General features: G+C 38.9%; 1 protein-coding gene across 9 annotated transcripts in view; it reads right to left on the reverse strand.

The window, feature by feature from the left end:
- Positions 1-14,169: 14,169 nt before the first annotated feature.
- Positions 14,170-26,296, reverse strand: part of Fn1 (fibronectin 1) — a 66,338-nt gene continuing 54,211 nt past the window's right edge. For 4 of the 9 annotated variants that reach the window (XM_010616017.3, XM_010616015.3, XM_010616014.3 and 1 more), the window contains 9 exons: positions 25,972-26,151; positions 24,933-25,022; positions 23,500-23,966; positions 22,318-22,456; positions 19,960-20,124; positions 17,976-18,101; positions 17,380-17,486; positions 14,993-15,103; positions 14,170-14,590 (listed from right to left, as the gene is read on the reverse strand). In XM_010616017.3, the coding sequence (XP_010614319.1) occupies positions 14,519-14,590; positions 14,993-15,103; positions 17,380-17,486; positions 17,976-18,101; positions 19,960-20,124; positions 22,318-22,456; positions 23,500-23,966; positions 24,933-25,022; positions 25,972-26,151 (1,457 nt within the window). In that variant the 3' untranslated portion in view covers positions 14,170-14,518. The remainder of the gene's footprint in view (positions 14,591-14,992; positions 15,104-17,379; positions 17,487-17,975; positions 18,102-19,959; positions 20,125-22,317; positions 22,457-23,499; positions 23,967-24,932; positions 25,023-25,971; positions 26,152-26,296) is intronic. The other 5 variants (XM_010616020.3, XM_010616019.3, XM_010616018.3 and 2 more) reach the window with 2 other exon arrangements.

Raw genomic sequence — 26,296 nt, forward strand, 5'->3', positions numbered from 1 at the left:
CTCATGAATACCTGACTCACACAGACAAGAGATCATATTGTAAGCCACAGTTTTGGGGGCTGGGAGGGGGATAATTTGCAGTGTCACAGTAAATAGCTAATAAAGATGTGGGCTCATAAACTATTAAGAGTGCTCTTTGTCTCCAAGTTATTGATTATTCTTTAGCTTGACCAAAGGTTAGCATTAAAGGTATAATTCAGTACTGTTTAATACTACGTAGTCTAGCCAGGCTTTCACTTCAGAGTCCACGAACTGCTACCATTTTGAGTCTTTAAAAATGAATGTATTATGGGCCGGGGACTTTGCTCAGTGGTAGCACCACCTGCCTTGCAAGTGCAAGGCCCTGAGTTCAATCCCTGGTACCAAAAAAAAAAGAAAAAAAAATTAATGTATTATGCTTTCATTTCTGGGAGGCCATGGGGAGATTTCAGTTCCAGTTCTGCACAATTCGTTCCAGCAACTGTAAATAGGGATGCAAATGGATTAATTTCTACATTTGTACAACAGTACTTACAATTGAGGTGTTTGGAATACCATTCTTAAAAATATTTATACAAACATGGCTAGACAATAAAAAGTTGCTCAAAAAGGATTAATATATAGAGTCTCTATCTTAGAATGGTTTGATTTCATAACGGTGCAGAAATGATAGGCATTCTGTAGAAACCGTACTTCCCATTGTGAATTTTGAATTTTGATTTTGTGCCTAATAATATGTGGCACTCTAATCCCAGGCTCAGCAGGAGCAGCAAGCTAGAGCTCCTAGCCACATAATTTGTGTATAAACAACTCTTACTCTGCAGCTGTGTTGGTAAGCAGGGGTGGTCAGTACATGTATTGAGTGGATCTTCGATGTATGATCTTTTCAGCTTACAGTGGATTCATCAAGACACAGCTCCGTGGTAAGCTGAAGAACATCAGTATTTGCAGTGGGTGGTCTGTTTCATTAAGTACTTCCCACTTCGTATCCATTATGTTGTTTGTCCCCTCTGAGGCTTTATTTCAAGAGTTATATTTTTCACATCTAATGTTTCTATTTCTGTTAGAATCTGTAATCTATCATGCTATTTTAAAATCTCTACCCTACGGGGTTCTGGTGTGTGGGCCCCAGCATCTCTTGTACCACTCCTAGTCCTGGCTGCTCTGACAGAGCTTGAGCAGGATTGCTGGTTTGCCCTCAGCCGCAAGGAGTTGAGGACAGGTTTGAATGCAGCAGCTATCGGGTTCTCACTCCACAAAACAACTCCTCTGTAGCCGATCCTTCCTCATTTTCCCCTCCTGCTGTCCTGCCAGGAAGTTAGGCCAGAGCCACCACCCTTCACCCACTGATGAAGACAGCACCAAGTTCCGTCCCTGGGGGCCTTGTATTTGCTCCATGACTTTGTACGAACTCAGGTTGACCTTGGTTGAAGTCACCAGTAGACAAAGAAGCTCAGCATTTGGGGAGGATCTGGAAACTGGAACCCATTAACAGTCTTTTAACACAGTTAAACCTTACGCCCTTCAACCCTGGAGTTTCACTAGTGTTGAAAATGAAAAACACAGAATCTGTTACCTCAGTGGTACCAAAGGGCAGAAGATCCAGGGCTGGGGATTTAGCTCAGTGACACCCCGCCTGCCTGGCAAGTGCAAGGTCCTGAGTTCGATCCCCAGTACCAAAAAAACAAAAAACAAAAAAACAAAAACAAAAACGGATAGGGGGTTTAAGGACAAAAACGGATAGGGGGTTTAAGGAGGGAATGGGATAAAAGAAAAGCTATTTTTTAAAAAATATATTTAAATTGGGGAGCACCTGGAGCTCAGGGAGGGAAGAACCCCCATACTTCTTTGCACCATTCATTGGAGGCACCCTTTGCTCCATCCCCTGTTGTCTGGTCCTTTACCCCTGCTTCTCTCCAGGTGCACCTTTTAGAAAGACCCTCACACCATGACCCTTAGAGCACAAAAACCTGCAGATCATTAAGCTCCCAATGCCATCCATTCTTAAACACTCTTTAAACCTTATATTTGCAGAACACTGCTAGGCACAAGCTTACCTTAAAGTATTATATGGACAAGTCATGAAAAATCTAAAGAATAACTTTGGTGCTGGGCATTGAGCCCAAAGCCTTCACACTGAGCCGTATCCTAGCCAAATGGTGGTGAACCTATAGCACACATGCCACAGCAGGCTGTTTGTGTCAGGGAGAGCTCTAAAAGGTTCACCATCACTGCCCCTTTTGCTTGTTTTTGATACAGGATCTAAGTCACTTGAGTTGCCCAGGCTGGGTTCAAACTTGATGAGCCTCCGTTGTCAGTTCCCAGAGTACTGGGGTTACGTGTCTACACCTGACTAAGGGATCGCTTTTAAACACTAGGTAACCCCCAATGCAGTCAAGAAATAGAACTTTGCTAACAGTCCCTATATTCTTATTCATGGCTTCATCTTCCCCTCCAGAAAAGCATTTCTGTGCCCTTTAGCATAATCACCACCTGTGTTGCCACTCAGCAGCTGGGTAACTGGGCCTTAATCGCTGGGAGTTTGCTTCTTCCAAAGGATGGAGGTGGATTCACTCCTCAAGGAGACTGGATAGTCCTGGGTAAAAGTCCATGCTCTGGAGCAAGGCTGTCTTCTGGAAACCCTTCTGCTGCTCACAAGTCAGGCAACCTCTGGTGATTCGCCTGGCCTTTCCCTCACTTTCTACTTGGAGAAGTAACAGCATTCACTCCTCAAAATTGCTCTGAAAAGTGAATGAGGTCACTTACGGTACCACCTGAGACACGATAAATGCAGTTTGGGGAAAATACTGGTTATTTTCATACTGCTTCTGTGTACACAGAAGTACTGGGAGATATATATAGATGAAGATGAAAATTTCTAAATATTTATGCATGTTTTGACCTCAGTTTCCAAAGAGGTAGCCAAAAAGATTCTGAATTCCTTAGATTTATCTAAGGTACATTTATCTGGGTGTGACACCTTACAACAAACAAAAAATATTAGACATTTTCTGTAACTAAAGTGGCATCTTTTACTTCTGTCAAGATAAATGCCACAATTTTAACCATTTTAAATTGTACAGTGCAGTGGTTTTAGTATATTTACAATGCTGTGCATCTATCTAGCTCCCTAACATTTTTATCATCCTAAAAAGAAATTTTACTCCTATTACCCACCCCCGACTGTCATATCCTAAGCTACCTCTTAGCTATTTTCTGTTTCAGTGGATTTGTCTATTCTGGACATTTCACATAAATGGGGTCATATGTCATCTTTTGTGTTTGGCTTCTTTTAACAGGTTTTGAAGGTTTGTGTTGCAGAATGTATCATACTTCATTCCTTTTTATACACAAATATTCTATCAACATTCCATACCACATTTAGCAACCCATCAGTTGATGGAATTTGGGTTCTACTTTGGGGCTATTATGAATAATGCTGCTGTGAACATGTATGTACAAGTTTAACGTGAACATGTGTTTTCTTTCTCTCGGGGGTATACCTAGGAGTAGAATTAAACTATTATATGGTAACTATATTTAACTTTTTGAGGAGTCACCAGACTGTTTCCATAATAGCTGCACCATTTTGTGTTTCTGCCAGCTGTGTGTGAGGTTCCAGTTCCTCCACCAAAGTGGCATGATTTTGACTCAAAAATAGCTTTTCAGTGTTCACCTCCACGTTGTCTACCCAGGGCCCAATGTGAGAGGCGGTGGCCTAGCCCAGGCAGTGCATCGTCTACAGTGAAAGGGAAAGTTCCAAAGTTCTGTGGTGCAGGGAGCTTCCCAGTAGTAGGACCCTTTGCCTGGTCTGTTTGACCTAAGGGAACCTGCTGTGGCCAGCAGCCTACAGATTGTGTGTGGCTCAGGCCCTGGTGGGAGGAGAGTGCTGACCACACTGCCTCATACAGTTTTAGCACTAATTTCGAGCTCTCTTAGGGAAGGAGGTTCCCACACAGGCATTTTAAGAGATAATCAATCTTGACTCCTGAGATAGTTAAAACCTATGTCTCTAAAGAGTAAGTACAAAGGAATTCAAGGAAATGTAAAGTGTGCTTTAAAATCTCACACCTGACTCTACTGAGGAATGTCACAAAAGGAATTTCCTATTTGGGGCTTTGAGTGAAGCAGCATTTCTCTTGCTTTTCTTGCCTATAGTATTTTCCTCTCCGCATATGTAATTTGTGTGGATTTTTGTGGGGTTTTTTTGTTTGTTTTTTAAGCTTTAATTGAGTTTATTGGTACATTTAGGGATACAGTACAGTTACATTCATTGTTGGGATCTTGTACCTCTACATGACATGTCTTGGTTCTCATTTTATCTCCTTGTCCCTGCCCTCCCTTCACCCCCTCCTCCCCTGCCCATCTACAAACACTTTATTTCCATCTTTTCATTATCTCACATTTTTTTCTTTTCCCTTTTTACCCTTCCCCTACCCGTCCCACCTTCCCTACACTTTTAGCTCCTTTCTTCCCATTTCTCGATGTCAGTAATCTTATTAGGATCTTCTGTATTATTGCAGATTATTCACACCAGAGAAACTATTTGGTATTTACACATGTGTTACTTATTTATTACACTTAGGAGTATATCCTCAATATGTATCCATTTTCCTATGAATGAATCTATTTTCTTGTTCTTTATGGCTGAGTTATATTCCATTTTATAGAAAAACCACATCTTTTTTATCCAGTTTCCAACTGATGGGCAAATAGGCTGTTTCCAAGATTTAGCTATTACAAACTGTGCCGCTATAAACATGGGTGTGCATACATCATTGTGATAGGATACTTTTAGTTCTTTTGGAAAGATACCCAGCAGAGGGATGGCTGGGTCAAATGGAACCTCCAGTCCAAGCTCTTTGAGGTATCTCCATATTGATTTCCATAGTGGTTGCACCAGTCTGCACCCCACCAACAATGGAGAAGGGTTCCTTTCTCCCCACAACCCCGTCAACATTTGTTATTGTGTGATTTCTTGATAGCAGGCATTCTTTGTGGGGTGAGGTGAAATCTCAGTGTTGTTTTCATCTGCATCTCTCGAATGATCAGTGATGTGGAACATTTTTTTATACATTTACTTGCTGCTTTGACTTCTTTGTCTGATAAATGTCTGTTCATTTCGGATGCCCAATTTTGAATTGAGTCTTTATATGTGGGGGGCTGATTGTTTTTAGTTCTTTATATAGTCTTGATAATAGTCCTTTGAGGAATAGCTGGTGAAAATTTTTCCCCCACTGCAGGTTGTTTCTTAGTTCTGCTGATGGTTTCTTTTGAAGTACAGAAGCTTTTTAATAAGATGAGATCCTAGTTGTTGATTCTATCTGCTAGTTCCCGTTGTACTGAGGATTTGTTCATAAAGTCTTTTCCTATGCCAATGTCTTCCAGAGTTCTGCCTAATTTATCTTCCAGCAAGTTTAATGTTTCTGTTTTAATATTTAGGTCTTTAATCCATTTGGATTTTAATTTAGTGAATGGTGAAAGATAAGGGTCTAGTTTTAATCTGTGGCAGGTTGAAATCCAGCTTTTACAGCACCATTTATTAAAGAGGCTATCTTTCCTCCACTGAGGATGGTCAGCTTCTTTGTCAAAGATGAGGTAGCTGAGTACATCTGGGTTTGTTTTTGTGTCTTCCAGTCTGTTCCACTGATCCTCAGGCCTGTTTCTTTGCAGGTACCATGCTGTTTTTATCACAGTGGCTTTGTAGTATAGTTTCAAATTGGGAATTGTTATACCTGGTGCCATGTGTCTGTTGCCTAAGATGGCTTTTGATATTCTAGGTCTCTTATGGTTCCAAATGAATTTTTGGATTCTTCTTTCTAGTTGTGTGAAATATAGTGTTGGAATTTCAATTGGCATTGCATTGAATGTATATAGCAATTTTGGTAGTATGGCCATTTTCACTATGTTGATTCTTCCTACCCAGGAGCAGGAGATATCTTTCAATTTTTTTTATATTCTCTTCAATTTCTTTTTTCAGAGTGCTATAGTTTTCAGTGTAGAGATCATTTGCTTCTTTTGTTAGGATGATTCCTAGATATTTCATTTTTTGGGATGCTATTGTAAAAGGAATTTTTTCCCTTATTTCTCTCTCAGTGAGTCTGTTATTTGTGTATAAGAAGGCTATTGATTTTTGGGTATTCACCTTGTATCCAGATACTCTACTGAATCTGTCAATTAAGTCTAGAAGTCTTTTGGTGGAGTTTTTTGGGTCTTCAATGTAGAGTATCATATCATCAGCAAATAATGACAGTTTAACTTCTTCCTTTCCTATCTTTATTGCTTTAATTTCTTTCTCTTGTCTAATGCTGTGGATAATGTTTCCAGAACTATATCAGAGAGGAGTGGTGATAATGGGCATCCTTGTCTTTCCTGATTTTAGTGGTGATAATGGGCATCCTTGTCTTGTTCCTGATTTTAAAATGAAGGTTTTCAGTTTTTGGCCCTTTAATATGATGTTGGCTGTTGGTTTTTCATAGATAGCCTTTATTAAGTTGAGATATAGACCATCTATTCAAATTTTTTGCAGGGTTTTTATCATGAATGGGTATTGAATTTTATCAAATGCTTTTTCTGCATCTATTGAGAGGATCATATGATTTTTGTCCTTGACTTTGTTAATATAATGTATTACATTTATTGACTTTCATATGTTGAACCACCCTTGCATCTCTGGAATAAATCTGACTTGGTCAGGATGGATGATCTTTTTGATAATCCTCTGTATTCTGTTTGCTAGTATCTTATTAAGGATTTTTGCATCTATATTCATTAAGGTGATTGGTCTGTAGTTCTCTTTTTTAGTTGCATCTTTCCCTGGTTTGGGAATCAAAGTGATACTTGCTTCCAGGAATGAATTTGGAAGTATAGCTTCCCTTTCAATTTCATTGAAAAGTTGAAGAGTAATGGCAGTAGTTCTTCTCTAAATGTCTTGTAAAATTCAGCAGTATATCCATCAGGGCCTGGACTTTTCTTTGTTGGTAAATTTTTAATTACATTTTCAATTTCACTGACTGTAATTGGGGTGTTTAAAATATTTTCATCTTCTTTGTTCAATTTTGGTAATTCGTAAGTATCTAAAAATCTGTCCATTTCTTCTGTGTTTTCCATTTTATTGGAGTACAGGTTATCAAAGTAAGTATTCGTGATCTTCTGGATTTCTTTTGGATCTGTTGTGACTTCGCCTTTTTCATTCCTGATTGCATGGATCTGATCCTTTCCTTTCCTTTTTTTTGATAAGATTAGTTAAGGATTTGTCAATTTTATTTATTCTTTAAAAAAACAATCTTTTGTTTCATTTATTTTTTGTATCATTTTCTTAGTTTCTATTGCATTAATTTCTGCTTGGATCTTTATAATTTCCTCTCTTGTTCGAGCTTTGGGTTTTTCTTGCTCTTGTTTTTCTAGGAGTCTAAGTTTTATCATTAGGTGGTTTATTTGAGCCTGCTCTGTTTTCCTAGTGTGGGCATTCAATGTTATGAATTTTCCCCATAGAACTGCTTTCATTGTATCCCATAGATTTCTGTATGTTGTATTGGCATTTTCATTTATTTGTAAAAACTGTCTAATTTCTTCTTTAATTTCCTCTGTAATCCATTGATTGTTTGAGAGTATTGTTCAGTTTCCATGTGCTTGTGAAGTTCCTACAGTTTCTTGTGCTATTGATTCTCAGCTTGATTGCACTATAATCTGATAATATGCAGGGGATGACTTAAATTCTTTTGCATTTATTCAGACCTGTTCTATGAGCCAATATGTGATCTATCTTGGAGAATGACCCATGTGCAGCCGAAAAGAATGTATATTCTGATTTTGTCTACTGAGTCCATGTGTTCCAAAGCTTGGTTCATTTATAATATTTCATTGTTGATTTTTTGCCTAGATGATCTATCTATCTGTTTAGTGGGGTATTTAAATCCCCCACTACAGTTGTATTATTGGTTATTTAGTTTTACACGTTACTTAATATTTGTTTTATACAGTTGGGCATGTTAATATTGGTGCATATATGTTTATGATTGTCATTTCTTCCTCCTGAATTCTTCCCTGTACAAGAATGTCGTGGCCTTCTTTGTCTCTCTTAATGAGTTTCTGTTTAAACTTTACATTGCATATAAGATTGCTATCCCTGCTTTTTCTGGGCTCCTCTTGTGTGGAGAATTATTTTCCATCCTTTCACTTTCAGTCTCTGAGCTTCTTTTTGCACTAGGTGTGTTTCTTGTATACAACATATTGTTGGATTTTGCTTCTTAATCCATTCTGCCAGTCTATTTATCTGGATTGATGAATTGAGGCCATTAACATTGATGGTTATAACAGATATATCCTGACTTATTATTGTCGTGTTATTGTCCTTTTGTTGACTCTTTTTACTTTTTCTCCCATCTCCTTTTAGTTTCTTGCCTTGCCTATTTGATTTGGTCTGTTGGGCCTCATGATATTGTGACCTTCATTTTCCTTTTCTAGGATATTGTTTAGAATTCTTTGTAGTGCTGGTTTGGTGTTCATGAAATTTCTCAGGTGTTCTTTGTCATGGAAGTATCTTATTTCCCCATCTATTTTGAGAGTTTTGCAGGATACATCAGTCTAGGTAGGAGGTTATTTTCTTTTAGGACTTGGAATACCTCACTCCAAGTTCTCCTTGACCTCAGGGTTTGTGTTGAAAAGTCTGCTGTGATTCTGATGGATTTTCCTTTGCATGTGATTTGTTTCTTTTCTCTTACTGCTTGTAGTATTTTGTTTTTCTGTTGGATTTCTGGAATCTTGATTATTGTATGTCTAGGTGTAGATTTTTTTCTTTTATCATGGCTAGTTGGAGTTCTATATGCCTCACTTATCTGTATGTGTAATTCTTCCCTTCTGTTTGGGAAGTTTTCTGTCATTAATTCTGTGAAGAGCTTTTTTAAGTCATTTTCATTTTCTCCTGCTATTTCTGAATTCCTATCAGTCTTATGCTATTTTTCTTTGCATCATCGAGAAGTTGTTGAATTGATTTCTCATGATCCCTTACTGTTTTTGAGAGACCTCTTTTTTCACAGTCACTGACTGTGTTCCTATCTTTTATATCTGAAATTCTATCTTCGCAATCTTTTATTCTGTTGCGTACACTTTCAATAGAGTTTTTAATCTCCTGGATATCTGTTTGAATCTGTTTTATGGATTCCATTTCTTTCTTATGCTGAGTCTTTATGGCTTCTATCATGGTCTTGAGCTCATCTATTTTTTTGTCAGTTTCTGTTCTAGAGTCTTGAATCATGACTTCCATTTTGCTCATCATCTCTGTGGTTAACTGGGAAATTATTTCTGATTTGAATTTTTCTAGAGCCTGATTGATCTGTTTTGTTACCTCCTGTGCTATGTGTCCAGGGTATCCTGCTGGTTCACTATCAGACTTTTCATCCTCATTTATCCTACTGTTTGCCATTGGTGAACTGGAAATCTGTCTTTGTGTCTTGCTTAAGTGTTTTCTCATTTTTATTTTTGTTGTTGGGTTGTCCTTGGTTTAATTTCTGGGTATTACTTAAATCTTCCTGATATAGTTGCATTTTAGCTTTTGAGTTTCTAATGACTCATAGACATCCTCATTTTCATAATATCTGAGAAAACAACTCATTAAATAAATCACAATCCTTTATCCCATTTGATACATTCAGCAGCCCAGTAGGATCAAGCACAGCTTGCAAACTGACCACTTGTGCTAGTCATTAATCTATCACCTTTAAACCATGTGAATTAAATTAATATCAAGAAGCAGCCCAAAATATGTTTGCAGTGAATACACTTCTCAATATAGCATCTTTACCATTTAGTATGGGGGGGTTAGACTGAGTTAGGATGAGAGGAGTAGATAAGTGAAAGAAATGGAGCAGGTTTGAAGTGAAACCAGAGGATGTAGAATGACCTTACTATCTTTATGAAGCTATTGACTTCAGAGGGGATAGACAGAGTGCAGGAATAAGGACAAGAATATATCCCCTTAACAGTAACAGGTGCTTGCCTTCCCTTGAAGCTACGGAGCCATGAGTGAGGTAAAATGACTGGAGAAAAGAACATAAAAAAAAAAAAAACCAAAAAACAAAACAAAACACCCACCCCCAAAAAGGAAAAATAATTAAAGAAGAAGTCTGAGTTAGGGCAGGAGGAGGAATAAAAAGGGAGATGAGGAATAATATGGTGGAGCAAGAGACTGAGTTGGAGAGAGAGGACAGAAAAAAGAAAGAAATTTTAGGGTGGAATGAGGAAAAGAAAGGAAAAAAAAGAATTTGAAAGTCCTCTTTCAGACTATGTCTCTGTTCTCATATTATACCACAAGTACAGCCATATGCAGAACTGAATCCCCTGATCTCGGCTAGCCATTGGTAGGTCCCCACGACTGAGACTGACCTCAGTCCACAAGGCCTAACTTGAGTTTCCCAACCCACAGGCTGAACTCCACTCAGTTCTATTACAGGTTTCCCCCGCCCTTTCTTTAAAGATGTTCAAAGTTGGGAGCTCAGAAAACTACCCTTCATGAGCACCTATGCCTCTGCAGAGTGGATCCAAGGACTGGCCCAATCAGGAAGTTTGACAATGGGGGGGGGAGCAGGTAGTGGGGGTGTTTCAAGGGCTACCTTCCTTACTGGATCTGGTGGCGCACAGTCTGGGAGGTCACGCACCCGCCAGTTGGGCCCAGGCAGGCAGCTGTAGAGGCCTCCTGCAGGGTCCTTGGGTCCTTACTGGATCTGGTGGCATGCCTTGTATGGATTTTTGTGTGCAACTCAAATAGAATCTTTTAATGAGGAGATGGAAGGAGACAATCTGGCAAAGGCAACAACTCAAATTTCAATGAAAAGCGCCCCAAACTTGAACTTCCTTAGTTTGTGTAAGGTCATAATTGTGCTGCTCTGCTTTTGCCTTGCCTTCTGCTACTCCTCAAATGTCCCCAGACATAAGAAGTCCCAGCAATGGCCTTTTTTTTTTTTTAAATTGTTGAATTGTCTCCTGTGAAAATGAGAATTTTAAAAAAATTGCAGCCTGCCACTTTCCCTACTGCACTAATGGGAACTTACTGAAGAGCTGGCAATTTCAGCACTTAAATGTGCTGATATGATGTTTCTTAATCACTTTAATGAGTTTCATGCAACTAGAATGGAATAGAATTTTCAGTGGAAATATAATTAAATAGAAAAAGTCATTTCTTACACTTGTAATTTCCACCTGATCATTTCTTTATTCACCTCCCTAGAAATTGTGTCCTATGGGCTTATGGTGATATTATAGACAAATTTGCGTAATTCATGTAAGTCATTAGACTTGGAAAAAATATAAATAATAAATTTCACTATAAATCATGTGCAGCAAGCACAGTTAAAACTCTAAAACTTAGTTTTTTCTTTTTTAAAGGCATAATATTTACTACCTTCCTTTAGCTTATTTTTCTTAAATTGTCCATTAGTTGTCTAAATACAGATTGGTCTTTTTGTTTGTTTGTTTTGTTTTGTTTTTTTGTACCAGGGATTGAACTAGGAATCTTGAGCTTGCAAGGCAGGCACTGGAAGTACTGAACTAAATACCTGGCCCAAGATTGATCTTTTAATCAGACCTTTTCCATCTAGCTTTGTTTAAGGCAGTTCTAGCAGGGAGCAGTGACATGAAAGCTGAGAAAGATCTCTGGAAATACTGAGTTCTCAGGTTTCATGATTTTGCTGAGAAACAGTTAAAAAAAAAAAAGTTTGCCTTTCTCATCTTGTGATTCCCAAACAGAAAAGGCCATTTAAATTTCTTCCAAGCTTAATTTGTAAACCTAACATACTCCTTTTGCAATTCAATAGATATTGTGGGAAGTTATATTTTCTTTTCAAAACAATTTTTAACTGTGAAGCTTGTGGCTTTTACATTTTCTCATAAAAGTACTCAGAAGGGCATCCTATCCATTTAACACAATCCAAATGGGTTGATTGAAACTGCATTTTAGCAAAATATTCTTATGGTTCTGGGGCAGGTAATTTAAAGTACAGGCAGTGTCAACCTGGTGCTGCTCTTCCTTTACATTTTTAAATATAAAGACCTTCCAGATCAGGGTAAGAGATGGGGCTCCTTTCCCTCAGGTACTCTTTCACACGGTTTCCAGCTCTTTCTTCAGTGAGCACATTGCCTCACCTGTGGCAGATGGTCACGGATCATCACACTGGTCCATACAACCTGAGATCCTGAAACAGGTGCAAGGCAGCTAGTTTGATAACTATTGGACTGGTGAGACTAGTGGTGAAGTCCAGGGTCTAGGTCTGTATTCTGCTAAGGAAAACTCATCTGAACTGTATTCTCTTGTAAAATTAAACTGTAATCATGTGAGATGCTGAATGCTAAGGCAATTTTATAAACTGTAAATCATTTCAAATGTATTGTCTTTACAATTCAAGTGAATTTCAAATGTATTGTATTCTTTACCAGATAGTTTTACCAGGTAGTTATTTAAATATATTGAATAATACTATGTAGAAGTGATGGCTGAATCTTTTTTTTTTTTTTTTTGGTACCAGGGATTGAACTAGGGACCTTGCACATGTGAGGCAGGCTAAAATGAGCTAAATCCCTGGCCCAAGTCTAAATCTTTTATTAAATAAAAACCAAGTATTTCTTGCTATTTACTACTCTGAAAAAAAGTGGGTTTTTTCTTTTTTTTTTGGTCTTTTGAGACAGAAATCCTTCTGCCTCAGCCTCCCAAGTGCTGGGATTATAGGTATATGCCACTATATGCCTGGTGTGTGAAAATCAATTTTAATGTGCATTTGTTTTTCTTGGAAGGTTATGGGAAGCAAACACAAGGTATTGGGCATTCTAAATAAGCACTTTATCCCTGAGCCACACTCCCAGCCCTAAGTGTCAGATTTAAACCCAATGTTTAGTTGTTTCCCCATTTGAAATTAAAAAGTAAATGATCTTTGTAATCTAAGAATGAGCCAATTCCTTAGTCAGAGTTTATCAAGTCATGATGAGTGTCAGGGGATAAGAATTGAGATAAGTTAGACTGAAGTTATTGTACAAAGGGAATTTCTTAAGATAAAACTTCTATATAATGTACTGTTCAAGTGGTTTTAACAAATAAATTGTCCTCTTTTCCTTATAAGTGATCTACTTGAATAGATGTTTATTCAATGAAGGAAGGATAGGAGAAAAGGGGAGGGGAAGAATTATAATAGAAAAGAGCAACCAAAGGTCGCTTCAATTCTACTTCTGAAGCAATTTTTTTTTTTTTTTTTTTTTTTTGGGTACCAGGGATTGAACTCGGGTCCTTGTGCTTGCAAGGCAGGCCACCGAACCACTGAGCTAAATCTCCAGCCCTACTGAAGCATATTTAATAAAAATTTCAGTCCCCTTAGCTGGGCACGGTGGTGCACGCCTGTAATCCCAGCACTTGGGAGGCTGAGGCAGGAGGATCGCTGCAAGTTCGAGACCATCCTGGGCTACATAGTGAATTCCAGGTCAGTCTTAACTACATAGTGAGACCTTGTCTCAAAAAAAACAAACCAACCAAAAAAATTCAGTTCCCTTAAATCTGTTAAGGCAGAAAACATAAAGCTATCCCACCACTGAAGAGATGACATAACAAAAATGAATTTGTTTTTGTAGCGATAGGCAGAAAATCTTTTTTTTTTTTGGTACCAGGGATTGAACTTGGGTCCTTGCACTTGCAAGGTAGGCCACTGAACTGCTGAGCTAATCCCCAGCCTAGGCAGAAAATCTTGCACAGAAATCACCCAAGAATTAGAGAGCCTGGCACATCATAGATTTTCACATGTTGGCTGAATTGGAAAAAAAAAAACAAAAACCAAAAAACCCTCATAAGGATCATTATTTCCTCCCCAAATACTTTATATAAAGTGAACTTCAAAGTGTGGAATGTAAATCTTTTATTAAAACAGTTGTCTTTCCACAGTAGTAAAGCTTTGGCAAATACAGTATAAAAAATAACCAACCATCAATATTACCAAATTCCTCTCATCAACTGCATACTAAGTGTCTTCAATACAATTTTTCCATATAAAAATACTGGGGAAAATTGATAAATAACAGGTAAGAGAAAGATATTTCTAGGCAGTTATTAGGATCATTTGGAACAAGTGAGAACTGTGGCTATTTTAAATATCACAGTAACCGGGTCATGCCATTCCTACAGTACTGCAGGCCAGACAGTTAAATAGGTTACTTTCCCCCTACTTAAAACTTTGGTAATATTGTTCAACCCATCTGGCATCTTGGTTGGCACATTCACTTCCCTATTGATCCCACACCAAATCATACCAAGAATCATTTCATTTAAAATACTGAGCGGTACTGAATATTTTGAAGCTGAAGAGGCAACGTCCTGCCCTCATTTATAAGAAAAGTCTCAAAACACTCCTAGGTGATGCTTGGAGATGCTGTGAGTTGAGCTGAAGCCAGAAAACTTACTCCAGAGCAAAAGGCTAGAAAGAAACTCTCAAAGATGGGATCTGCGGACATAACTCCAGTTTAGACAGACTTTGGCAGAGAGACGCGCTTGGTCCTTTGGGTGCTGATATTACTCTCTGGAATCTTCTCTGTCAGCCTGGACATCTAAAGGCATGAAGCACTCAATCGGGCAGTTAACATTCTGTTAAAATGGAAAAAGGAAGACATTAGCAGCAAATACGCCGAAGTGTGCATTAAAAAAAAATGGGAAGGGGAAACACTGAAAACTGTTTCTAGAAAGGATACTACCTTTAGTAATTCATAAATCTAGCAGTCAGAGGGCCGGGGATTTAGTTCAGTGGTTCTGCTGCCTGCCTTACAAATACCCGGTACAAAAAAAAAAAAATCTGGAAGTCAGTATACTGAGTGATGAGATGTTCAAGGCATAATGATGTTCTAGGACACACTATGCCATGTAAGTCATTTATGAGACTTAAAAAAGTAAATAACTTGGTTCATTTTGAAGAAAAGTGTGCAAGAATGTGGATTCCCTGCTATGCACCTGCTTGGGCTTAGGGAGATAATGGGGTGCAAGTGCACTTACAGTATTCGTTCTCTGATGGTATCTCTGTGTATACTGGTTGTAGGAGTGGCCAGTGGAACCTTCAGGACCAGGTTCTGCCCCAGGTCTACGGCAGTTGTCACAACGCCAGCCCTGAGAGAGGAGAAGCAGGAAGTCAAAAGGCGTTTGTGATAACTGGACAGCGGGGTGATTTAGTGCTTCAGTTAAAGAGGAATTTCAGCTCTCATGAATTGGCAAAATAAAAGCAGTTAATCACCAAGGGAGCTTGGGTGATGATCTCATGCATTTATAACCGTAACTTACTCTACTTAGGCTTTTCCTTTCTCCTAAAATGACCTTTCTTTCTGTGAAAATCCTCCTATTATGCTGAGACCCATTCCAGGCCCAACTTCCTCAAGATTTCTGCACTTTAGCACAGAAGAGGTTTTCCTAGAATCCTAGAGCTTTTAAAAGGGACTTTAGATCCCTTGCATAAACGCCCTCACTTCACCATCCGCACACAGACCCAGCCACGAGAAGTCACACAGTGGACTATGGGTGGGGTTGGGGCTGCCACCTTGGAATTGGGGTGACTTTGGTCATACTCTGTCTACTGCATTGCATGGCCACTCCCTTCCTAACCTCCCAGGCAAGTGCTATCTATCATAGCCTTGCATACGGCCAGGTGAAATGGGTGATATGAGGCTCCCCCTTGAGGTTTTTTGCTGGAAGGCGAGGAAACAGGCATTTTCTTTCTTTGTCATTCTTAAGCGGCCAGAAGGTGTAATTGAAACTGAGAGAGGTGACTCATGTCTCCATCAGCAGAAATCTCCTAGAGAAGGAAGCCATATAAAAAGTGACAGCCTCCAGATGCCCGTGTCACAACAGCCCCAGAAGCTGGCAGAATGGGGGCATTACAGTTATGCGAGCTATTTGAGCCTCACATAACTTGAATGGGATTTTCCTCTTAGAACTGAAAGAACCCTAAGTAAAATACCACCACTTTCTTACACTATCATTTCAAATATTTCAGACACATTTCTCCACATAGGAGCCTGCTTGCCATAATACCTAACACAATATGGGTAAATACCTACTTACAGAATCAGTGATTGTTGCTTTCATATAAAAATATAACAGTTCCCACTCCTGTCTTAAGTGTTTCATTTAGCACTTTAGAACAGAGTAAGTGTCACACATGAAAGGTTTTGTGTGCATAAATAACAGGGAGACGCTGAAGTGTGACAAAAATCTATTTCCCAACAAATCCGCTCTCCATCGTAGATTTTTTTATACCAAGAGGACTGAGTTCTTTGATCATTTTTCAAGGGAGGTGGGGTAGGTGGAGACAGAGACAAGCATTCTATATGCTAGGGATGGAATAACATTAATTTTCACTGGCTGTCTTGCTGTCCCAGGTTCCAAGATGATGCACACAGAGGCCCTTCAAGATCCTTCCCTTCAGCCAAACTAACCACCCTAAAGACCATTTTCCATCTTGCTTCTTCTCTTTGTGGGTACCTGAATTGGTTAACGCCAAATACGTCAAGAATGAATCCTACCTTGGGGTGGGGAGCATTCTCATAATGTACTGGAATTTGGGAAGCTATTGGAGAGGGCGTGGCTTCATTGAAAAACTAAGCTATCATGTTCTATTATTTCAGTTATGAGACTCAGTTCTTTCTGAATTACAATGATGAGAGAAAGGGATGGCATTTTTTGTTCAACTGAAGAAGTGTACATACTAGAAATGGCTGAGGGGTAAATGGCTTAAATAACAGACTTCCTGATTTTGTACCACAAGACATCAGGCAGAGGCCTGGCTTACTGGCTCTCTCCTGGGTCAGCTCCTTCCTAACTTGAGGAGCATGCTTATCATCTCTCTGCTAGCTTACATTTCTCTTCTCCATTAAGCCTTTCTTGCTGTTTCCAGACTACCTGGAACTGTATCAGCCAGTTTCAGAATCTTACTTAATTAGCTTGACTTTGCAATGTGTACTAATTTAATGTCCCTGACTACATCATTAAGAGCCAGAGCCACTTCTCATTCCATTTCTCCTGTATTATTAGCCTGTGAGAGAGCTACAGAGCAAGGGTCTAATTTTCAATTGCGAGAGGGCACTAAGTAGTGGCACTTTCTTAGACCCAAGGCATTATTTAAAATAGTTGACAACAATGCCACAGGGGTACCTGTCCATTAGAATGGAGCTGGAGGCTCAGTGCTACACAGCATTTAACAGTTCAGGTGGTGAAAAATAGAACAGCCTGAGTACAGAAGGCATGAGAAGGGACTGAAGCTGTGAGCGAAGGGAACAACTTCATGGACCCTTCCTAAGGGCACTGCCACGCCTGTTCACACAGCACATCCATGCAGGAGCCTTCTCTGCATCCTATCTAAATTGCAGGGAGTCTGGCACATCCAAACTTACCCTCTGGCCTCCAAAGCAAGTGCAAGAGCAAATGGCACCCAGGTATTCCTTCTGCCACTGTTCTCCTACATGGTATGTCTTCCCGTCGTCATAACATGTTGCCTCATCTATGTGTAGGCACAAATCAGAAGCATGTGTCAGACAGAACAATAACGCAGATTTGGCTTGATACAAAGGTGGGTTCTACTTGTGTCCTAAATTTGTATCATCACAGCCCAAATCTCACAAATTTCCATCAATCATCATAACTGAGGAACTGCTCTATAGATCTTAGAGCTCTATTTCCAAAAACTAGATATCAGTGGAAAGATGGAAATCACCTTTTAGAAGCTCAATCTACAGACCAGTAGAGCTTTCTTATAACATTTCACTGCAGATAATGGTCAAAATACTTAGATTAGAAAAGTGCTATAACATTAAATCAGGACTCATTTTTGACGCTTGTCTCTGCTTTTCCAAACTAAGATTGACCAGCCCACTACTGAGTCCTCAAGGGGACCTCAAGTCTCCAATCGATCCTGTGAACGAGAGCTACAGTGCAGTAGTGGAAGTTGGAGCACTTAATAAGGCGCTGAAAATGATCTGTGATGACGTACGAGGATCACACTTGAATTCTCCTTTTCCATTCCCAAGACATGTGCAGCTCATCATCTGGCCATTTTCTCCCTGGCGATCCCACTTCTCTCCAATCTTGTAGTTCACACCATTGTCATGGCACCATTCTGTAGGGGTTGGGAAATCACGGAAAAAGTTATTTGTGTTTGGACTCAGTACACTGGACTGCGTCACAGGATTTTAAGATCTTGTATCTGAAAGGAGTGGAAAGTTAAAGATCATGATCCTCATCGATGAACCAATTCTTTGGTTGGATTTAAACCCATTTCCTCTATTTAACATTTTCTCAACCGTTTCAAGGTTTATTTTGCCACAATCACGTCATATAACTAGTCAATGACTTTCGTTTGAATTCTCATTATTAAGGTTCCCAGTTACAAAAATTAAAAAAAAAAAGAAACTAAAGCAGGATTAGAGTAGTCTTTTAGGGATAAAATAATTGTTTTTGATTTGAAGAGACCCTAGGTACAAGACTTAAACCTCAAACAGATCATTTGGTTCTACCTGGCCCCACTTGTTTCATGTAAATGAAAAAAGAATAAACCCAGGTAACAAAATAAAAACAAAATGATAACCATAGTTATTATTCCTAGAAACAGAAGACGGGCTGAAGAACACCCAGAAGTCCCAAGTAGTATGTCTTTATCATGCATACAAGATAAATGTTTGATCTCCAAGATTTATGCTAAGCCGAATCCTTTTCAGAAATTCATGTAACAATACATTTCTTCTTCCAGTTTATCAACAGTTGAGCCCTCTTTATACTGTGAGAAAAGGTGTTAGACAATGACAACATCTAAGCAAACAATCTGTTTGCTGAACTTGTAGCTCTAATTCTTCAGTATAGCTAAGTACTCACACGTGTAAAAACAAAATATTAAAACTTAAAAGTAGTTCAGTTTCAGAAGTTACAAACTGAGTGGATACCACATATTAACAGTCTTAATCCCAACATTATATATGACCCCTCTTCTGCTCTGCTTTTCCATTCTCAGACAGAAGTCTACACTGGAAAACATTAGTTGAGTTTCACAAATAAAATACTTTGAGGAAAATTTTTAAAATTTGTTATATTTTACTTCCAAAGAATATGATTTCTACAAATGTCCATAGGAATCTTGTTTATAAGGGATAATGGTTATAAAAATGAACCAATTGTCAATAATGATTGTATCTCCCCAAAACAAAGAATAATGAAAGGTTACAAATTCTAATACTAAATTTCAAAGCATAACAGATAATTCCTAGGATCAATTTAGCTGAGAAATATTTGAATAATTAAAATGTCTTTAAAATTTTCAAATCAAACATTTTTTATTGAAGCTGATTGCTAACTATTAATAATTAGATTACCTATATACTTTCCTTTATGTTACTATCAATGTCAATTTCTCTAGGTTGTTTGTGTGTGTGCATGTGTGTGCGTACCTGTTTATGTATATCTGTGATATGTGTGTGATGTATGCAATTATATGTGTGCATGATTTGTATGTGTGTGTGATGTAGGACTGTTTGTACTAGGGGATGTATATGTTTGCTTTGTGTTGAAAGAATATTTGTGAGTAAAAATGTCCACCTCTGGCCTTACTTGACCCAAAAGATTAGTTGATATGAGATTCTTTTTATTTTTTTGTCTTTGACACTCTTAAGCCTGGTTCCAATGAATTTGACTTTATTGATTAGATACTGTACAAAAGAAAATTTCAAAAATTACCACTGCAAACTTGTTTTTAATCAATAGTGTGGTAGCATACAGCCCTTGAAATGAAGCAATATTTAACAAGTAAAATTTCCCATCATTTTTCTATGATGCAAAATATTACTTTGAGCCAAACAGTATTGTCTTGTTTGCTGCATGTTTGAAAGCGCCTGTGTCTACCAAACATGGCTCGTCGATCCATTAGTGCAAATGCATGAACTGGAAGAGATGGAGGAACAGGTGGATGAACAAAGCAAGCTACTCACTAGAGGAATCGCATTTGAAATGACCACTGCCAAAGCCTAAGCACTGGCACGTAAGCTTAAAGCCCGCTTCAGACAATCGCTCCCACTCCTCTCCAATGGCATAGTGGGAAACTGTGTAGGGGTCAAAGCAGGAGTCATCTGTAGGTTGGTTCAGGCCTTCATTGACTATGAAGAAGGGGAGGGAAAAAACCAAAAAAGACATCAGTTTGGTGGTTCTGGACTATAAGAAGAAAACAGAGGCATTTTATACAACGACTTAAATCTAACACCAGAATTCCAGCGGCATTCATCTGCTGTAAGTGCATCAGCCATTTTCATAAACAATGAATGTAGCCAGTACCCACTCACAGTTTTTGCTTTCCTGTTCTACAAATAATAATCATTTCTGGTAAATCTGCATTATAAAAAATGGAACAGGTCTTGGGGTGGTTTAAGCCAGTTAAGAGGGTGAGTGGCAGGATCTCTTCATCAGTATCAGAGTAACCTTGAGCTAATTGCTTAGCATCTCCCTGCTTCTATTCCCTCATCTGAAGTATAAGGATAATAAAAACATCTCTACTTCCTAGAACTCTTGTGACGATTACATGAGGCCATGAATTCAGTGCTTGCCCTTTGTCAGAGAGAGAAGTGCTCAGTAAATTAAGAGTTATTATTGGATGCTGTCCTTTGCTTATAATGCAAAAACCTTAGCATTTTATATACTGTTATGTGATGGTCACTTTTATTATTGTGCTTTTTGCATAATCATGCAGAAACCCTGCATTTTGTACATTGTTATTATACTAGCAAGACTGCTTCATTTTATCAAAAAAATCAGCTGTTCCAAATAAGAAGCAGCAGTGGGATATAGATGACAAGCATAAGTAGTGGAGTCTTATCATGCTACCTAAGACCTTGTTTCTTTATCTTTTTTTTGGGGGGGGGACCTTATTTTAAAATAATCTGTATAAATAAAACATGCCTCAAGAGTCTCAAAAATTAAAGAAGACAAATTACTGACTTTAAATCCCACAGTGTAGGATTAAGTCCCACAGCTTCTTCTTACAGTGTAAAAACCCAAAAGATCAAATGCAATATGTATTTTAAATGCCTAGTATTTCAAAAGGCGTGACTCTGGGAGAAAATTGAGTTTTAGAAAAACTAAAAAGTCTGAAATGTTTCAAAGCTAGGAGAACCTGGACAGAATGAAGAATATTGCTACTGGGAATGTAGACTTAGAAATAAAATGAAAAGAGCTTAAACTGTTAAATGGGGAGCCACTACTCTAAAAATAGCCAGGAGTTAAAATTCTACCATAACAAAAGTTAGAGAGATGGTGTCTTTAAATAATGGATGTGGAAATGTACAAAAACCCTTATACTCTCAAACATTCTTTTCACATGGCATTTCAGTAGTAAAACCATGAAAGGCAAAATATAATAAAGTATTCCTGTGAATATGTAGTACAACAACCACAAAATAATCCTGCCTCTGGCTTGCCAAATACTCAGTTGCTTAATTCACAAGAATCTACACATGTAAAATAGCAGTTTTCTATCAGATGAAGGAAACTGAAATGAAGTAACTGGTCCTAGGAGGAAAACTTGTCACTTAGTAGAGACAGAATTTATTACTTGCTGCTGATATGGAGTAGAGAACTCTCCAGTCAGGAAAAGACTTGAGATTCGCTATTTTGATTACTTTCTATCTCATGTTCTTTGCAGAGTCTTCAGCTGATGCACATTGAAAAGCCAGGTGTCACACTACTGGTTTAAAAGGACTTTCCAGGTGCTACAAAGAAGAATCAATGTCGCTTACCCTTTATTAAGGTTTGCACCAATATAATCAGAAAAAAAATGAAATAACTTTAAAATAAGAGAGCTTTTCAGCTAGAAACAAGCCATATTGGTAGCATTTTATCTATTTGTCCCGAATGTCTGCTGATGACCTTGCTTTACAGGTATCCAGTTTCAGTATGACTCAAGACCACCACAGCATGGGGAGATGGAGGAGTGTGGGAAAAGACACCAGAAAATCACTCCTTTCTATCAACCCACACATAGTACTCACTAGCAAGGTCCAGAGTGTTGAACTGAGTAATATTTAAAGTTTCGTCCAGGCCTGACATCTTATCCTTATTTGAGAGCCTGTGATTGATGTGTGTGTGTGTGTGTGAGTGTGTGTGTGTTGACAAAGATATTAAGATGCAATCAAAGAAAATAACTGAATATTAAGTTGCTCATTTACCCCAGGCAGATGTACAGCCTTACTCTTCAAAGTCAAAAGACAAGAGAAATAAATGAACAGTTGACAAAAGCAGCCTTCCCTGGTGAAGCCCAGCAGGAAGCATGAGGCCAAATGGCACATGAAAGTACATACCAGAGTTGCCCACAGTCACCACTTCCTCCCGAACCTTGTGCCTTCTCTGGTCTTTCAGGGCCTCTACTATGATGTTATATGTAGCCCCTCTGGTCAGGCCTGTCAGAGTGGCACTGGTAGAAGTTCCAGGAACTCGGAACTGCAATTATTGGTATGTACAAAGTGGAGAGAAAGCATTAGAGTGAGGAATAGGCATGGGCTCCTCTGGTCTCTTAACAATAACCCTGACTGCTTAAACAAAAGCGGGGTATGGGGTTCCCAATTAGCCAGAGAAATGGAGAGTGTGGAAACATCACTTCTGCCAGATTTTCCTACCAAAAATCTACCTATGTGCTCTGCAGTTACTAGTATTCAACAATACTAGCCTTTCCTTACTTCTGCTGCAGTCATGGGTCTTCCCAAACCTACTGGAAACCCAGGCACTGCCCCTTTCACACTAAAAAGAGGCACTGCACTGTAGGAACGATCCAGGTATGCTCTGCAAGGTGCATCAGACCAAAACATGGACTCTTTAAAACACTGGCATCACCTCACGCTCAGGTTTCTAAGCTCATGAATTTCCCACAGTATAGTCAGTTTTTAAGATTCTGCCACTTTCTAAAAATAACACAAATACGGCCAGGGAATTAGCTCAGTGGTTCCACTGCCTGCCTTGCAAATGCAAGGACAGGCATTCGATCCCCTGTCCCCAAAATAAATAAATAAATAAACAACACAATAAAAATTGATACCAGTCCACTGGGCAAAGAATACAGTTTTAGTCAGAAAATCAATCACTTTTAAGAGCTGAGACACACAGCTTTACCTAAGTTCTTAGACATAAGGGATTCTTTAAGGACAAACTATAAAAGATGTTATTTTAGATGTCATATGACTGTAAATTTAGGTAGAATATTTTTCTTTCCTAGAAGCATCTATCTATCTCAGTAAGGAGCCTGCAGTGTGTGAGAATAGTAAAAATGATTTTTACTGTCTCTGCTGAATAAAAGCTAATGACATACTCTGGTACATCCTCCAAAGTACAGCCAGATAGAGGTTTAAAACAAAAATCAGATCTTAAATATGCCATCTTTGTGAGGATCTTTGAAGATTAGCCATTACATATCAGAGCGCTGGCCACTCCAGTTACTTAGCTTACTCCTTTCTGGGCTGCCTCAGTAAGAAGAAAAACGAATTAATTACCTGTAAGAGGTCTTCGTCATTGCCAACAGGATGACATGAAATGATGTACTCAGAACTTTCCTGGAATGGGGTCCAAGAGATGGTTGTCTGAGAGAGAGCTTCTTGTCCTGTAGAGGCATTTGGATTGAGCCCCAGAACATGAGGATAGAGGTAGTGGTCTACATCTCCCCTGGGGACGTGACCAATTTCGATCTCCTCATCTACGTTCGGTGTGTACGGTCTTGGCCTATGCCTTACAGGGGTGGCTGCTGTGGGTGGTGTGGTCCTCCTAAAACCATGTTCCTCAAAGATCATCTGTTGCCCAACAGTGGGCTGCTGTGGGGATGTGCCAGGAAGCTGAATACCGTTTCCAGTGTGATCCCCAGAGTTGGTGATGAAAGGGGTCTTGTGAACTGTGGAGGGAACATCCAAGATCTCTGGTCCATGAAGATTGGGGTGTGGAAGGGTGACCAGCTGGGGAAGCTCATCTGGCCAAGAGAGGTTACAGCCAAAAAGCAAAGCGCATTAAGCTTCAGCAAGTGGCAGCCACAGTCATTATCAACTCAAGCAACAACAACTATTTATCAACCCAATCAAAGCCCCTCAACAATCACATGTTCTCAGATCATAAAACATTTTCTCCAGAAAGAAATCTTTATGATTTTTTTTCAAAGATTTCTTTATAGTTTAGAAAGAAAAAAGCATTAGCAGGGATTTACTGAAATGTGCTGGCTCCCACCCTCTGCTCTTCATTTGAGAAGCAAGTTGTCAGGACTAGAATCTAGAATAATTACATCAGTGTCTGAAATATGATAATTATAGTTATATTGTTTTTTGCAGTCTGAAATGGTAAGAGTAGATTAAAATACATATTTATTTTGAAAGTTTTCTTATCACCATAAATATAGCATTTTCTCAAATTGAAACTGGATGACAAATATTTAGTTCCAAGTTTCAGAAATCAAATGATAAATCAAGATAAATAACTGGGTGGGATTTAGCTCCTTAAAAAAAAAAAAAACTCTTGAAATTCAATGGAAGGTATAGAAAAACAGCAATGATAGGAACTGAGCTTTACATTTGATATGTGATTTAAATTTTTTTTGTTGTTTTTTGGCTTTTTTTTGGTACCAGGGATCGAACTCAGGTCCTTGCGCTTGCAAGACAGCACCGAACCACTGAGCTAAATCCCTGGCCCTGATTTAAATTTTTTAAATGTGAACAACAAAGCTTTCCATCGACTGGCTGTGGTAAAGAAATAAGACAGAAGTCTTCCAAGCATGCTAGGTTATTCTCGCGGTCAGTACAATATATAAGCTATGCTGTCAGAAAAAAAAAAAAAATCTCACAAGCAATGCATTAAAACATGGAGAACCTTTTCACAGTACAAAATTGATCACTAGTTAAGTGCTTCATCTTCACTTCCTCCTCGCCACCTAAAAAGTGCTCTTTACCTGTCTTTTTCCTCCCGATAAGAGGCTCGCTCTTCTGGTTGTTCTTCAGAGCAATGACATAGATCGTGTACTCAGTTCCTGGTTCCAGGCCTGATGAAAGAAGAGAATCATCACATTACATTGGTGAGTTCAGCTCATCAAACAAGGGCCACTGGATGGTGGCCTCTTGAAAGGTAAATCAACTTCACTTTTCTTCTCTAGTTACCCAAACACTGTGTATAAAGGTGACTTCCCAGTTAATCATCAATCATACTTGATACCCAAAATCTATCACTGTTGTGCACTACCAGTAGAATGCAAATATGAGAGAAATCACTGCAGATGTTATGCACGAATCTGTTCAGGCCTAATAACCAGATCGATGAAAAGTGAGGCTAGAGTTAAGTGCTGTGCAGGAGAGAGTGACCACTCATTCTGGGGTCCGTGGAGGAGGTATCCAGCTCAACTTTTCTTTTTTTTTATTTTTGGTACTGGGGATGGAACTCGGGTTCTTGCGCTTGCGAGGCAGGCGGTAGCACCACTGAGCCAAATCCCTGGCCCAGGTTTTTTGTTTTGTTTTGTTTTGTTTTGTTTTTAAAGCTGAACTCTTTCCATGTCTGATTCTCTTTTCCTGTACCTATGAATTTTAAAAAACAATGCCCCAGGCTAAGGATATAGCTTAGTGATACAGCATTTTCCCAGTATGTAGGAAGTCATGGGTTGGTCCCCAGCAACTCCATCCCCCTAAAAAAAGTACAGAAGTGGTATCTCTTTGTTATCTATATATGCTATAGGGATTTTATCATCCATATGATAACCTACATTACATTACGGTTTATTTAATCTCTTGTACCAAAATAATACAAAACAAAACAATTCTAGCAACACCATTATGATAGTTCTGAAATTACATCTTCATGAGTTTGTGCCTTTTGAGATGGACTGAGCTCTGCTGCCCATAAAACAATACCTTCTGAAGTACAGGGCCTCTTGTTCTCATGAGAGAGCATCAGAAATGCAGATGGAGGGGAAAAAAGTCATAGCATGGAAAAAGCAATACCAGTAATAGTGGCCTCTGTGACACCAGGGCGGGGCCGAGGGACCACTTCTCTGGGAGGAGACCCAGGCTTCTCATACTTGATGATGTAGCCAGTAATCCTGGCCTGAGGTGGCTGCCATGATACCAGCAAGGAGTTGGGTGTGGTAGTTAAGAAACGCAGGTTGGATGGTGCATCGATGGCTAAAAGAAACCAAAATTAAATCTCAGAAAATGAATAAGCAAGAAAAGTACTTCTTACACTTTTCCACCAGCCCTTCTAAACAGATGAAAGAATCTGAATATTCCAAAAACTGTCCACATGATCCCCGGGGAGGTAATATGAGAA

The sequence above is a fragment of the Fukomys damarensis genome, unplaced genomic scaffold, assembly GCF_012274545.1.
Source record: "Fukomys damarensis isolate Sample0158 unplaced genomic scaffold, DMR_v1.0_HiC HiC_scaffold_16, whole genome shotgun sequence".
NCBI lineage: Eukaryota > Metazoa > Chordata > Mammalia > Rodentia > Bathyergidae > Fukomys > Fukomys damarensis.